Source organism: Haliaeetus leucocephalus, unplaced genomic scaffold, assembly GCF_000737465.1.
Source record: "Haliaeetus leucocephalus isolate CR32 unplaced genomic scaffold, Haliaeetus_leucocephalus-4.0 Scaffold598, whole genome shotgun sequence".
Taxonomy (NCBI): Eukaryota; Metazoa; Chordata; class Aves; order Accipitriformes; family Accipitridae; genus Haliaeetus; species Haliaeetus leucocephalus.
This window is the reverse complement of record NW_010973034.1, coordinates 2,235,161-2,251,540: the sequence shown is the minus strand read 5'-3', so window position 1 is coordinate 2,251,540 and position 16,380 is coordinate 2,235,161. Positions and strand designations below refer to the sequence as shown.

The 16,380-nt window shown below is 39.7% G+C and overlaps 1 protein-coding gene across 1 annotated transcript in view; it reads left to right on the top strand.

Moving 5' to 3' along the window:
• The window catches only part of GPR98 (G protein-coupled receptor 98), a 284,088-nt gene that overhangs the window by 182,770 nt on the left and 84,938 nt on the right, over nucleotides 1–16,380 (top strand). The window contains exon 83 of the mRNA XM_010578035.1: nucleotides 11,002–11,118. Coding sequence (XP_010576337.1) covers nucleotides 11,002–11,118 — 117 coding nt within the window. The remainder of the gene's footprint in view (nucleotides 1–11,001; nucleotides 11,119–16,380) is intronic.

The following is a 16,380-nucleotide window of genomic DNA, read 5'->3' as shown; positions in this document are numbered from 1 at the left end:
AGGGTACGACCTACCCCAGCCTTTCCCCAACGGCTAACTTTTCTGCTGCATGGCCAGCTGCAAGCTGCTGTGCTGTGCATCACGGTGCCTCACCCCCTCCTACCCTGTATCCTGCACCCTCAGATTGCCTGCTGCCTCGCTTGGAGAAGCAAAAAAAGTCCCTGAGCCTAAAAATAGGAAGTGAAGAGGGCAAGGACTGAACCCAGCATGAAACTGCCATCCTGGTTAGCTGGGGGAAGGGAATGAATAACGTATGGTTGCTGATGTCTGATCACTACTTAAAATGGTTGCCAGTTCTGCTGCTGCTTAATAAAGTGTAAACATCTTTACACAAAAGCGCCATGGGTCACTGTTGTAAATATACCATCAGTATTTCAAGTGATTTTATTTTATTTAGCTGTTTGGCATTTCTTAAAGTGCCAGTTTACAGTGATATATAATCAACATACTTAAGCAAATAATTCATAATCACAAAAATATCTCTAAAACACAGAATGCATGCAAATTATACAGTAAGACTTCAGAGCTGCTGTTTCTAAGGTACTTACTTTTTAATATATATGTTCATTGACTTAACTGAAGCCAGACATAAAGCTAAACCCACATGTATTGTTTTTTCTGATGTCAGATATAAAACACCTCTCTCTGAATTCTGGTAATTTCTCAAACAATTTAGTCACCAGTTAAGTCATTTAGCATTTGTGTAAATTCACAGAGGAACTTTAACTGCTTATTTTAGCATCATTAATACAGAATAAATATGAAATTAAAAAGTTAGTAATTGAACTTTTATTTTGACCCAGTTAAACACTGTGTTTTGAATCTTCTAAATTACATAACCTTTTCCTCTGTGCTGTGAAATGTGCTGTGTGTTGTATCGTTACTTTTCCCAGGAAGAGTGACTTAGAATTTTTGCTAGTGTCCAGAAATCTCTGCAATTTTTTGTACATCCTTTGTTGGTATTTTTGTCATGTCATTTTAACATCAGAACACAAAACACAAGAGGAACACTTGGCTTACATCAGTGCTGCCCTGACCTACTGAGCAGTAACAAAAAGTATGATTCATATGCACTATTATTAAGCAGTGTCCCTGTGTCCAAGGAGGGATCCCTTTTTTTACCCATATAAAGTAAATTCAAAGCAGAAGAAAGCAGTTCGGTGAGGACATGAGAGTTTTAATGTGTTTATTTTCCTATGTTATTGTTCATTGCAATTAAGTCCAACAAAAGGAACAGCACTGCAAATTATGCCTTTGGTACTATTCCTCTTTTGAAACTGGGTTGATATAATGACAGATAGCATGTGTTTGGGCTCTCCGTTTTGTTTTCCTTTTTACTAGAAATGCATGTAAATGAGCTCTATAAGGAAGACAGTCTTTTCCTACATGGAACAAAGAAATAAATTTAGAAAATAAAAAGAAAATAATAATAAAAAGAAAAAATATTTAATTTGAAAAGAAATGAAATGTCCACTGTTAGGTTCCATTTCTGTAAGACATACATGAAGACATTTCCGTCTAGAAGAAGACAATGTCTAAAGCTTCATGAGTTCATACTGTGGAACAGGAACTTACAGAAATTACAAAAACTTGACATAAGTATACTGACATATTCTTCGCTGGCACACTCCAAAACTTTCTAGAGGAGTCTGCTGCTTGGTCTGCGGGTTTCTCCCAGTGGGGAAGCATCTTTTTCTTACTACAGGAGGCAAGGGTTCTTCCTGCACAGATGAGAGAGTGAAACAGTTTTGAGCAGTTGTGGCAGACCCTAGTTCTGCGCACTCTTCCAGAGCTAAATGTTTGTTGTTCTCATCCTTGATGCTTTTATATCTACTTGGGTTAGCCTTCCCCACAGCTTTTTCTCTAGAGCATAGCAAGGTGTTCTCTTTCTTTATTCCTCACCCAGCACAACATACTGCCTTTTTAGCACTTCTTGCAATAGGGGAAGATTGTTACTCTCAGATTTATTCTCCTCCTGTGAAAGCATTTTTGCAACTCTTAAAATTAAAAATCAAGTTTTGATTATACTTTACTGTTTTGTCATTTTACTTTTACCCTTTATTTTACTTATTACTTAGGGGGTTTAACTTAACATTTGCAATATCAGTGCTGAAAGTTCCTGTTTTCTAGTATTTTTGAAGGAGTTGTCTGGCTAATATCGCATTAGAAACCCTTAAGTCTTTGTAAAATAAATTTTTCAGTATTTACTGCATTGTCAGGCTGAAAAATTGGTACAGAATCTTAAGACAGACTGGTTCAAGTTGAGGGGAACATGGTAAATCAATTACCTATGGATTTCACAGGAAAACATCCCTGTCCTCACTGGGTGCTGCATATTCTCTGACCAGGAATAGATTATGTGATATGGTTTGCCACAAAATGCAAGGAAAAAAATCTCATTTAAGCAAATAAAAAAAGGAATATCCTTTCATCAGAGTATTCTGAATTCATCAGTTTCACTGCACTTCTGTGGAATGGTTCTGAAGGGATGCCACAATGTTAACCATTTTAATAAAGTACTTTCCAAACAAGTTCAAACAGTTGGTGGAAAATAAGGTGCAGTCTTAAATCCAGAAGTAATTGGAAGTGCTGATATTTTGGATGTCTCTTTGGAATCATTGGCCTTTATCACTCTTGAAATGTTAAATGCAGAGAAACAAAGCTACCTGTTCAGTAGAGCTTGTGAAAATGTGCACTGCCCGGTTTATAGTGGGTACCACTGCAGATGTGTGTAGTTCCTTGTGCATTCGGGCTGGGCTGGGATGGAGGTAACCTTACCCATAGCAGCCCTCATAGTGCTGTGCTTTCTATTTGTAGCTAGAACAGTGTTCATAACACACCAGTGCTTTGGCTGCTGCTGAGCAGTGCTTGCATAGCATCAGTGCTGTGCCTCCAACCTCACCCCCGTCACCGCTGAAATGCTGGTAGGTTGGGCGTGGGCGATAAGTTGGCAACTGACCAAAGGGTTTTTCCATACCATATGATGTCATGCCCAGCAAAAGAAGCTAAGAGAAAGGAGGATATTTAGGTTTCTTCAAAGGCACTGACAACTTTACACATAGGTAAATTTTCCCATGCATAGTCTTGGATTTGATTAAACAGTGATCAAACAGTATATTATGCTATAAATAAAATGTGATTTTTGTACATATGCTAGTTGTCCAAAAACTGACTCAGTCCACTCTGGTCTGACGTATACAGTTAAGGTCATTACTCTTACCACAGACCCACAGAATGATTGAGCTTGGAAGGGACCTCTGCAGGTCATCTTGTCCAAACCCCCTGCTCAAGCAGGGCTACCCAGAGCCAGTTGCCCAGGACTGTGTCTAGATGATTTTTTTTAATATCTCCAAGAATGGAGACTGCATGGCCTCTCTGGGCAACCTGTTCCAGTGCTCAGTCACCCTCACAGTGAAAAAGTGTTTCCTGACATTCAGATGGAATCTCCTGTGTTTCAATTTGTGCCCATTGTCTCTGGTCCTGTCACTGGGCACCAGTGAAACCACCCCCTGGCTCCATCCTCTTTGCACCCTCCCTTCAGATACTCGTATACTTTAATAAGATCCCCCAATCTTTTCTCTTCTCCAGGCTCTCTCAGCCTCTCCTCAAAGGAGAGATGCTCCATCCCTTACTGATCTTGGTGGCCCTTCATTGGACTCTCTCCAGTATGTCCCTATCTCTCTTGTCCTGGGGAGCCCAGAACTGGAGCCAGCACTCAGCTCCATCCCTTACTGATCTTGGTGGCCCTTCATTGGACTCTCTCCAGTATGTCCCTATCTCTCTTGTACTGGGGAGCCCAGAACTGGAGCCAGCACTCCAGGTGTGGCCTCACCAGTGCTGAGCAGAGGGGAAGGATCACCTTCCTCGACCTGCTGGCGATGCTCTGCCTGATGCAGCCCAGGATGCCATTAGCCGAGGGCACATTGCTGGTTCATGTCCAACTTGGCATCCAGCAGGACCTTTTCTGCCACAAGCTGCTGTCCAGCTGGGGAGCCACCAGCAGGTACTGGTACCTGTGGCGGGTTGACCCTGGCTGAATGTCAGGTGCCCACCAAAACCGTTCTATCACTCCTCCCTCCTCAGCTGGATAGGGGAGAGAAAATACAACAAAGGGCTCGTGGGTCGAGATAAGGACAGGGAGAGATCACTCACCAGTTACCATCATGGGCAAAACAGACTCAGCTTGGGGAAAATTAACTCAATTTAATACTAATCAACCAGAGTAAGGCACAACTTCATTCCCGGATTCTCTACGAACCCCCCCAGTGGCACAGGGGGACAGGGAATGGGGTTTATGGTCAGTTCATCACATGTTATTTCTGCCACTTTATCCTCCTCAGGGGCAGGACCCATCACACTCTTCCCCTGCTCCAGCATGGGGTCCCTCCCATGGGAGACAGTCCTCCACGAACTTCTCCAACATGAGTCCTTCCCACGGGCTGCAGTTCTTCATGAACTGCTCCAGTGTGGGTCCCTTCCACGGCGTGCAGTCCTTCAGGAACACATGGCTCCAGTGCGGGTGGCCCGCCCACAGTGTCACCAAGTCCTGCCAGAAAACCTGCTCCGTGGGCTCCTCTCTCCACAGATCCGCAGCTCCTGCCAGGACCCTGCTCCAGCGTGGGCTTCCCATGGGGCCACAGCCTCCTTTGGGCATCCCCCTACTCTGGCGTGGGGTCCTCCCCAGGCTGCAGGTGGAGATCTGCTCCCCCGTGGACCTCCCTGGGCTGCAGGGGGACAGCCTGCCTCACCGTGGTCTTCATCACCACGGGCTGCAGGGGAATCTCTGCTCCGGCGCCTGGAGCATCTCCTCCCCTCCTTCTGCACTGACCTGGGGGTCTGCAGGGCTGTTTCTCTTACATGTTCTCACTCCTCTCTTGGGCTGCCGTTTCCGTCTGTCCCAGCAACTTTTTTTTCCTTCTTAAATATGTTATCTCACAGGCACTACCACTATCGCTGATTGTCTCGGTCTTGGCCGGCGGCGGGTCCGTCTTAGAGCCGGCTGGCATTGGCTCTGTCAGACATAGGGGAAGCTTCCAGCAGCTTCTCACAGAAGCCACCCCTGTAACCCCCCCACTACCAAAAACCTTGTCACACAAACCCAATACAGTACCTGAGGACATTCTTTCTCAGGTGCAGGACTTTGCACTTCCTCTTGTTGAACTTCATGAGATTCCTGTCAGCTGGTTTCTCCAGCCTGTCTAGATCCTTCTGGATGGCAGCACGACTTTCTGGTTTATCAGCCACTCCTCCCAGTGTGGCATCATCTGCAAATGTGCTGAGGGTACACTCTGCCTCAACATCCAGGTCACTAATGAAGATGTTAAGCAGGACTGGACCCAGTATTGACCCCTGTGGTACATGACTAGTCACTGGCCTCCAACTAGACTTTGCACCGCTTATCACCACCCTCTGGACGTGGCCATTCAGCCAGTTTTCATCCCACCTCACTGTCTGCTTATCCAGCCCATAAATCAACAGCTCATCTATGAAGATCTTATGGGAGACAGTGTCAAAGGCCTTACTAAGCTCCAGGTAGACAATATCCACTGCTCTCCCCTCATCTACCAGGCCAGTCATTTCTTCATCAAGTTGGTCAAGCATGACTTCTCCTTGGTGAAGCTGTGCTGACTACTTCTGATGATTTTCTCAATCTTAATATGCCTGCAAATGGTTTCCAGGATTAGCTGCTCCATCACCTTCCCATGGATGGAGGTGAGGCTGACCAACCTGTAGTTGCCTGGGTCCTCCTTTATGCCCTTCTTGAAGATGCAGATGACATTTGCTTTCCTCCAGTGTTTGGACGTTTGTCTCAGTCACCATGATTGGTCAAATATTACCAAGAGTGGTCTCGCAATGACATCTGCCAGCTCCCTGAGCACTCGTGGGTGCATCCCATCAGGCACCATGGTCCAGTTTGCTTAAGTATTCACAGACCGGATCCTCTTCTACCAAGGGCATGTCTTTCTTGCTGCAACCTTACCCCCTGGTGTCTGGACCTGGGATTCCTGAAGGCTGGTCTTGCTAGAGAAGACATTTGGTACTTCCCCCTTTTGGTTCAAAGTAGAGATAAGATTCATTTCCATGTGTCATGTGCTGTATCCTCATTTTAAAGTCCATCTTATGGTAGCATTTCAGCACTTACCATGGCAAGTTGTAATTACTACTAGTCTGTATTACACTTATTTATTCTTCAGACATCTTCTTATTTAGGTTTCAGCCAACCTACTCCACAGTTCAGTGTTGTTTACCTGATTGGTATGGAATTGTTTCAGTCTTCTGGTCCTTCCTTTTTCTCTTTTATACAGTATTCAAAAGGCAACTCTCAGTTAGGCTTTTTGTTTTCTCTGTAAATTTCTGTAATGAGGCCAAGTTTAGCTCTGCTAATTCTGAACTTAGATTTTAATAAATTCTTTTATCATGAGAAAGCTGATTGATTGCCTCACATCATGTGTAGTTGGCATCAGTGAATATGCCATGTACACTTGCTTGGTCACAATAGTTGGCATTAACGAATATGCCATTTACATTTGGTTTGGTTGACAACAGTGTAATCTTGTTGTGTGGAATTTTTGTCAATTTTTTTTTGTTATATAAATGAAGAGAGAATAATGTAAAATTTCTGGTAAAAATTTGCAGTGAGGCAGGAAAAGTAAATATATTAAGTGTCACTCCAAACAAACAAAATTAAAATCATCACATTTTCAGAGAAGATAGTGATGTTAAAGATCTCCATTGGGATAAAGGCAAGATGGTGAATAGAGTTAGTAGCATGGAGTGAAGGTTATGGCTACTGAGGCAGGAGGAGAACCCAAAGGATAGGTGCATTCACAGGTTGGAAGAAAAAGGTCCCCATTCCTCTTTGAAAATGCTGGCATGATAAATTGCAGGTCTCACAGCAAGTGCTTTTAACAAATCCTTCATTTAGGAGTGCTACTATGTGACTGGAAAATAATATATTAAAAGTAATATATTGTAAAAAAAATAATCTTGGTAACTGCAGGCCCATTCATTCAGTCTCAGAAGCATGTAAGAGTTTAGAAAAAAAATTATATGAAAGGACATACTGATAAATGGAGAGTTAGACTCCCCTGTGTTTATAGCTACATTGTGCCAGACTAGTCTGCTAGTTTTCTTTTATGAGATAAATGCAGTAAAATACATTATATGTCACATAATTAGTAAAATAATAATGGAGGAGGATTAGTCCAAGAACTCGGATGTGGGAAGAGACAGACTAAGGGGAATGAAGAGAGGTATTTCACTGATCCTAAAGGACTAGTTTCTGGAACACAAAATAACATGCCCAGGCAGAATGCACTGATGGAAGAAAGCAGAGGAACACAGACACTCTGAAGTGGTAGTGAGGTAGCATATAGAAAGATGTGAGTAGCTTTGAAGACTACAGTGTGAAATACAGGGATATTTCCTAGAACAAGGTGAAAAGTCTTAAGTTGTAGGCTAACAGCAAATCTTTAACTCTGTGGCAAGAGGTAGTCAGTTGGAAATGAGGAGAAAAACTGTACCAGATGATCACTGAGGAATTACCATACATCAGAAGTATGTGCATGGTATATAGGGAGATAAGAAAACTGTTGGATGAGAATCTCGTGAGACTTCTGCAGCTCTTCTCCATCCAACCCTGAGTACATGTTTTCACAAAGGACAGAATCAAAGTGGCACCAGTATAGAGAAGGACGGTGAAATTGGTGTGTAAGCTGGAAAGACTTTTGCACAGGGTAGGTTTTCACACGTGTGAGTATACATTTCACAGCGCAGCACATAGGATTACTTGGAGAAACAAGATAAATTGATCCAGGCAGATGCTGTATTCATGGAGCTAAACTGCTTTTGCTGTCCAGGCCAGCCTAGACATCTCTACAGAGTACTGCGCTGTGCAGTGGTTGGCTTATTTAACCTTGAAAAATGAAGCCTGAGGGAGAATACTACTGCTTTCCGTGAATTCATGATAGTGCAAACCCAAAGGAGGAGGAAATCCTGTTTAATCTGAGAGGCTTCCAACAGAAGAAAAAACAGATATAAATTGGCCATGAATAAGTGCAAGCTGGAAACTAGGAGGCAGCTCTTAACTAGCAGAGGAGTGATGTTCTGAGGCAGCCTACTGCTTGGGAACAGCAGTACAAAAATACTCTTCTTTATACATGAATGTAAAGTTTTGTAAATCACCTGGTTTTATTAATTTATAGTTTGGTGTTGCTGACTTAGGTTGAATACCCAGGTGCTAATTTCCTTCAAGTAATTGCTAGGTAATTGTCTTAGAGTTACAAAGGAATTGCTCTACCCTTCAATTAATAAACTGAGTAAATGATTGTCGGATGGGAACGCTGTCAAAGATCTTTTTGGTCTTTAACAGAAGTGCATCTATTTCTCAACTTTAATTTTTTAACTTTTTATTTTCTCATTTTGTCAAGAAGAACATTGTGAGTGATACGCTATCACTGTAATTTTGAATTATATCACACACAAATTAACAAAAGTAGTAGCCTGCTACTTGAGTGACTTAAGTAAATTGTTATCGCTTACTTAAATCATTTTGGTTCAAGACTGATCACCTTGAGAAGTGCCAGGAAGAAGCATTATGTTATAATCTCAGCATAGAACCACATGGCAGGTTACAAAGATTGTGTGAAAAGGGGTATTTAAAATCATATGATCTCTGTAAAAAGAGCTCTGAGCAATTGGTATCAAAAGGAACACATCCAATATATATTTTTTAATGTTTGAAGAGGGAAAAACTTATTCCAATATATAGTACATATTTTGCTTGGTAAAGTTATAGGTTCATTATTACAAAAGATTGCCCGCTACATTTAAAAATTCAGCAAAGTAGAGAAGACATGAGGCAGTTAGGTCCAAGGAACAATTCATTTGGAAGGTGCTTTTTTTGCATGTTTCCCTGACCACCTCAGATATTATGGGGGAAAGGTCTATTCAGGGCCTGTGTTCCAAGAGTTTCTACTAAATTGCACTGCACTGTGTTTTAAGCTGCAAGTGCCAAAGTAGCCAGCATTTGTCAGAACAGCGTAGCTAAAATACAGTTCCTTCCAACATTTCAAAATATGGTCTGCCATTTGGTTTTTGTTTTATAATCCAGTTCTCATTTGTATTTTCTTCTCAAGATGCAAGATAACAATTACATGAAAGTAATGTAGAAATGTTTCTTTGCCTCTTTTACATTTTCAGCTTTTTTTTGTCTAAAACCCTGTAATGCCAGTAAATACAATGAATTCTTAGCTGAGTGATTATTTCAGCCATATTGCTGTTTTACTTCTTCAACAAAAGTCAGTGTCCGTGAAAGTTATTATTTTTTAGGAAATATTTGGACTCTTTGCATTCTTTTGGTTGGAAAACTGTTGACATAGTGAGATATTTCTCTTTTTTAATAAACAAAAAATTGTATTTCTTGAAACACAGGAAAAGGCTAGAAATTATAGTTTCTTTGGTTACAGATGCAAAATGCTTTCAAGCCAACATTCAGTCCAGAAGGTGCTAAAAACATGTTTCCCGGACTCGATCAGTCTGCTTTTGTGTTTTCATCCCTTCTTTGTTTCCGTCTCTAGCGTAACAGTCTGTCCTTGACATATACACAAGCCTTTAGAGAACAAAAGGTAGTAAAGCCTCTCCACCCAGAAGTGTGTTGTATTTTGCTTGTTGTAAGTCAAAGCATTTGCTCAAGTTTTAGGAAAAGTACTGCTGGTACTGTCTGACCTAGCTGGTGCTATTGGAGTTGTTTACACAGACACTTCTTGTGTTTATCCCTAATGGATGGCACCTATTGCACACATATTTCAGTTGTGTTTAACCCACTCCAGACAATGGCATTTGGTTTTAGCAGTGTCAGAATTTGGCAAAGAGCAGCCTACATTAAGCTGTGTGTTAACCTCTTAATAACTGAATGGTTATGTGGCCATGGTTAGATTCCAGTTCCCAGCAGAAGACTGATGAACCCCATGTGAAATAAGGAAAGTGCATTTTTTTCTTCAGATATTGAAATGCATCTCATAATTGCTTTTAGTCCAGTTGTTGTTCAGTTTCTTATTCTTATTCTTCCATTTCATGGTGAGATAACATTGTCTATCTGTCAATACACAGACCCTGCCTTTATAAGGATATTTTTATAGTAAAGAGACTGCGTAAGAGTTTTCAATACCGTACATGTATTTATGTTGTAAACACAATGTCCAGGTATATGCCAAATCACTTGGTATACTTCCTTCACCACCCCATCTCCTGATTTTATATATATGAAATCAGTCTGCACAGTCCACAGATTGCTATTACTACCAAGTCAATGGGCTGTTGGCTGTTGTGCTGTAAAGGAAAGGAAAAATCATCAGCTACCGCAGGTGTTCAGTAGGTAAATTGAGCTTTTCTTTATAAGAACACTTTAATTTTTTAACGAAGTTTGCTTGTAGAACTGTTTCCTTGTGTGTGTGAAATCCTTGTCTGCTCTTAGGCAACAGAAGAAATACTTACTTCCTTTTGTCCAGTATTGCTATCTTTGATGGGGTATAATATTACTACATGTTTGACAGTCTGAATACAGTAAGTGCCTCTTGCATTTGTATGTTTGCTTGATAAAATTTCTGGCCTTACTGAAACCAGAAGATAATGTCTCTGTTTTATGGAGGAAAATCTCCACCCTCAGTTAAAAAACTGGTGTGTAATGTTGCATGGCAATTAGTCTGGGGAACAATATTAAACTGTAAATATTAAGTCTCTTTATGGTCTTTTCAGATATGGATGTAATGGATACTAGACTGCAAAAAGTTTAAAGCTAGTTTTGTGACTGACAGTGTTAAAGGGTCACTTCTTTTGGGTGAATATTAAATGTCCAAGGTATCTTTCCTGAGTCTCTGGAACAGTAACTGAGTGTATAATTTACTTCCAAACTGAAGATATATATTTTTTCTCATTATTATTATTATTATTAAATTAATTTTGTTTAATTCCAACATGCATGTATTCATTTTTTCCCTGCAGATTTCATTTCTGGCCTCTGCTTACATGAGCCAACACCTCTCAGAGGAAAGCTGCTCTGCCCTTGCATCTGTTACCCATTACCTTTACCTCTGCCAGTTTAGCTGGATGCTTATTCAGGTTGGTCTCTTAGTCTTTTTTACCTCCAAAATTCCGTAAAAGTAACTGATACTTAGACTGTGTTTCTATTATATCATAGTGTATGTATCTCTGCAATTCAATGCTACTAGAAAGGCAAAACATTACATGGTCTTTATTAAACATAGAGTGTCACAGCTCTAAGGGTAAATATTCAAACCCTGTAAAGACTTTTTCCGCTATTATCCATTACAACTGTGTAAGAATTTCCACATCTCACTTCATCCTGTAGAAGTTACTGTCTCAAAACACTGAAGAACTGTTTTTATTAGAGATAATAGATTTTCTAAGCATCTCTTATTTGGTCTTTTGAAACAGTCTCTTACAGATAAAATGTAAGTGTAAAATGCACTGTAATTTTTTGACTCAGTAGCATTTTAGTCATTGGACTTGTATAATATGACAAATATCCTTTCATAAGTTTGCATTAAAATAAGGAGTATATTTATTCATAAATATTGCCAGAACTTTCATAGAATTGTAGAATCATTTAGGTTGGAAAAGACCTTTAAGATCACTGAGTCCAACTGTTAACCTAGCGCTGCCAAGTCCACCACTAAACCACGTCCCTAAGCACCACATCTACACGTGTTTTAAATACCTCCAGGGATGGTGACTCAACCACTTCCCTGGCCAGCCTGTTCCAGTGCTTGACAACCCTTTCAGTGAAGAAATTTTTCCTAATATCCAAGTTAAATCTCCCTTGCCGCAACTTGAAGCCATTTCCTCTCATCCTATCACTTGCCTCTTGGGAGAAGAGACCGACCCCCACCTCACCAGCCCCCCTTCAGGTAGTTGTAGAGAGCAATAAGGTCTCCCCTCAGCCTCCTTTTCTCCAGACTAAACCCCAGTTCATTCAGCTGCTCCTCTTAGGTCTTGTTCTCTAGACCCTTCACCAGCTTCGTTGCTCTTTGGACGCATTATAGAACAGTAAATGGTGTAAAAACCAATTGAACTAATGTGGGAGATGATGAACAATGAAATTTGTTGTGGAAAATTACCAGCTGTAAGTTAGTCAAAATAACAAGCTGTGAGGTTATTTGGAAAATACATTATCATGTCTTTGTCTAGAAACATATATTTAGCACTAATGTATGAATTATGCCATTTATTTGTCTGTTATTTTAATAGGATTTGTCCATAGCACATTTATTACAGCATACAGCTTTCTATATGCAGCTCCATACATTACCATACAAATCCTTCAATAAGCAGGTTGTCAGACAAAACCAAGAATTGCGAGTTAGGCTATATATCTAAATACATCTTTCTCTCCCAGTGACATCCATGTAGTATCTGGCATTTTCCTGGGATTATGTCAAGGTCACTTTCATTGAGAAACCTAGCAGCCTCTCTAACAGCTCCACTGTACTGGGTCTTAGCAAGCTACAAGTAGGTGGTCTGTCATGTACACTGCTGCTGCAACTGCTTGTAAAAATGGAGCGGGGAGATCTAAAGTGCTCTGTCTCTAGTGATACTAATACTCTTTGTATTCTTGATGTTTTTCCTGAATTTATACAGTTAGCAAGATTTAATTAATTAAATATTAATTAATTATTAATAAAGAATTAAATATTCTCTCCAGTGGATGTTACTTTCTACTGTCTCAATACAGAATTTTTTCTGCTGTACTTCCCCTTCTCCTAGCTTGGCCTGTGACTTTCTCTTAGGTTAACGAATCTAAATTATTTTGTGTGCTGTAGATTATATTCTTCTTCACAGGTGATCATTCACCTCATTCCTAAGTCACTTCAGATCTCTTGAACATTTACTATTTTGGACAGACAAAGTAATGCTTTTAAGTTTCTGTTTTACTGCGATATCTCATGTTTTGACTGCTCAGTGTTTGGTAGTGTTTCATCTTCCCATCCTATGTGTGCTTCATTACATTAAGTTGCAAAAGGATTCCCATTTCAAATGCTTGCCCTTCCAAGACAAAAAATTGGATGACTGTTAACAGCTAGTCGTTTTTATGGCTGTAGCTGAAATCCATTGTTATTTTTGTTGGAGTAGACTTTGGCCAGGTCCTAAGAACTTACAAGTCCCTTTGCATTTATGGAGCCTCTAGCTTGTGTTAGACGTGAAGACTCTTCATGCAAATCTGAAGGGCCAAAAGTGCTTAAGAGGGAATCCTTTGTACCCTGCTGAGTGATGAGCTGACAAGAGCTGCCAGGACTAAAACTCAGAGTGTAGGGGGTTGCCCCTTTTTGTAGGTGAAGGTCTTCAGCTGTGAATAATTCCTGAAGTTTGAAAGACACAAAAGGAAAGAAATAATCTGAAACACAGATCAACCCAGCATTCAGCCACAATTTACTCCTCTCGACTGAGAATAGGTCCTGAATTTATATTTCTCATTGCAGAGTGAGGAAGCAATGCCAGGGCACTAAAGGAGTGCCAGGCTCATCTCTGTGCTTGAATTGGTCTCCATGACAATATTAGCAAACCTTGCGGATCCAAGGGAAAACCAGACTGATTTGGGAAGCCTAGATGCTATTGCTATCTAAATGGCAGATTTAAATGCCTGGAAAATGAATGTTTGTATTTCTCAGCATGGTATACTTAATACACATGACTTGATTTGGAAGGCAGAATTAATAATGTATTTATAATTAAATGGGACTTTAATACTTCTGTATGGGGAAAAAGCAAAAATATGCAAACAGATTCTGTGTCACTCATGCAGTCACTCTGCCCTCTGTGAGGCTGTATAGCATAGTGCGTATGCTTGATCACTAACTCATTTTATACAAATCTGCTAGTGTCAGTCTTGATCACTGCATACAGAAGTGGGTGAATGTGATAATCAAGTGCAAGCATTGTGCAGATATGTGCAGATATGTGGAACTGAAACATCCAGAAAATCCAAACAATTTTAAGTTCGAAGGTTAAGATCTTCAAATTAAGATCAAAAGGTGGTGGAGCAACATTTCCAGGCAACAAAAGTCTATAGGAAAACACAAATTTAACAGTACAGTTGGACCTATACAGCTTCAATTCTGCAGTCCAGATCAAAGATCTTCACTTTCTAGACTCTAGGAAAACTTCCTTACCTTTTTGACCTAATCTTTCTGTCTTCTGCATATTGCTAGGTATAGTAATTATACTTAGCATTATATCATATTTTAATAGTAGTTACAACAACAAAATCTATAGCTTTGTATTCTAATTCTTTTTCAATTTTTAGCTTCTTGTATTTATAGGCTTACATTCAGTATCAGTATTTGTAGTACATATGTAGCTACTACCCACATATAGACTGAAATGCAGGAATGGAAAGGACCTCAGAGATTACCTGGTCCATTTTCAGAGTAGAACAAAGGCCACATCAAATCATCCTTGCTTGTCCGACTGTTCCTGTCCCTTTGTATTGCATTATCTTGTTTCTTGGCTTTTAGAGAGAGAGTCTTGTAAATTGCAGAATGTTGATAACATTACCCAGTTTTTTAAGGATGAGGCTTTTTTGACTGCAGAAGGAAAGGAGTAAGCAAGGTGCAAATGACTTTGTGCCAGCAGAGAGCTTAGCCTGAAATATTTGCCTTACACTAATGTCTGAAATTCAGAAGTCTTCCTCCTGACAAACGTCCCTACACACAAATGTACACTGCTACAGAATAAGCCTGTGTTTTCAAATGCAGTTGGTGCTTTCATCATAGGAGCACACTCTAAAGATGCCTTTCTGTATTCTGTTGTTCTTCCCATGACAAATCTTTAATATGACAACCATTTCTCAGGAAATATAATTTTCTTCTTTTAGCACTTTCTAACTTGTTACAAAAAAAAGTTAAAAGCTATATTTTGAGGAAAAAATTAAAATTGTGTAGTTCTTTATTACCAGTTCTGACACAGAGTAAAATTATGGGAAAAGGTGAACTCATCGTACTTTTTTGAGCCATTGCTACGGTGGAGTAAATCAACAGCAGAAGTGGCAGTTCAATAAGCAAACCAGAGTGAATGTCATGAGCTTGCTGTCACCCATATCTGAATCCTCCTCCTTTGTGGATTTAATGGCACTTTAAATTTTCTATAAATTTATTGCAGACTTGTAAGACAAGTACTTATCTTACAATAAGTTTAATGCTTATTTTTAAGAATTATTTATGGACTGCTTAACAGCTTTGAAAAAGGAATTATATGAAAGCATGCAACCATTCTGAAAGTGAAAGCTGTGCCCATTCCTAAAAAGAAGGAAGAAGGAAAATGGAAGTTTTCCCACTGAGTTGGGAAAGACTTTATTTAAAGTATTTTGCAGCTAATATTTACTGGATATCTACAGATTATCACTAAAGATAAAGGAATGAATAAATGAAATAAATAAAAGCACCCCAGTTTTGGGAAGGCAATTTAAATTGCCTCATTCTAAAAGAAAAAAGCTTCACTGAAGTTCTCATTGTCTCATTAGCATGTTATTTGAATTTGTAATTGTTTTGCATTCTACATCAGAACAATCACAACTTGTACATTTGTTCTTCCACCTGAGGAGCTGGGAAATGGACTGTACATTTTATTCTTCTGTAGAACTGGTTATTGTTGCAGCATGGCAACAGGAAAGGATTTGCTAAAATTAGCTCCACTATTTGTATTTAATTGATTAAATTTTGGAACATCAAAAGGGGTCGAAGACAAGAACTTCTAATTATCAAGACAGAAATGTCACTGCGCAGGAAATGGCTCACTATCCAAACCCACTTACATCTTTGCAGCAGGACTGGTGTTAACGTGTTCTTTGCTGATAAATGAGGTGAGATAGATAGGTAAATATGGCTAAACAAACACAGAGCAAGGACATGAGGTACAATTTCTTAGAAGGCAATCTCAGTTGGATGACTGAGAACAATGTTCACCAGATTGTCAGAATTAGTAGAACCAACTGAGCATAATGGCATAAATCAGTTCAAGAATTTTGCTGTCTGGAAATGCTGACAGTGAAGTACAGCCTAGTCAGGACTACAAGGGCATGTGATTTGAAGAATGTTTATTGTAAGGTGACAAACAGAATCTTGACTGGGTTTTCAATCCCATATAAAAGTTAAGAGAGGAAAGGACTTTGTAAGAGAACAACCAAATCTCTCCACAAACTGTGAATTTTTTTTTTTTTCAAATACCATTTTCATCTGTTTAATGTTTTCTTGCTGTGAATGTCTGACAATGGAATTAATAGTTTTTCTGTGTTCTTTCAACCTACACAAGACAGTTACAATTATATGGTAGGATATTCCTGTGTTCTTTTAAGGAAAACAAACTTTG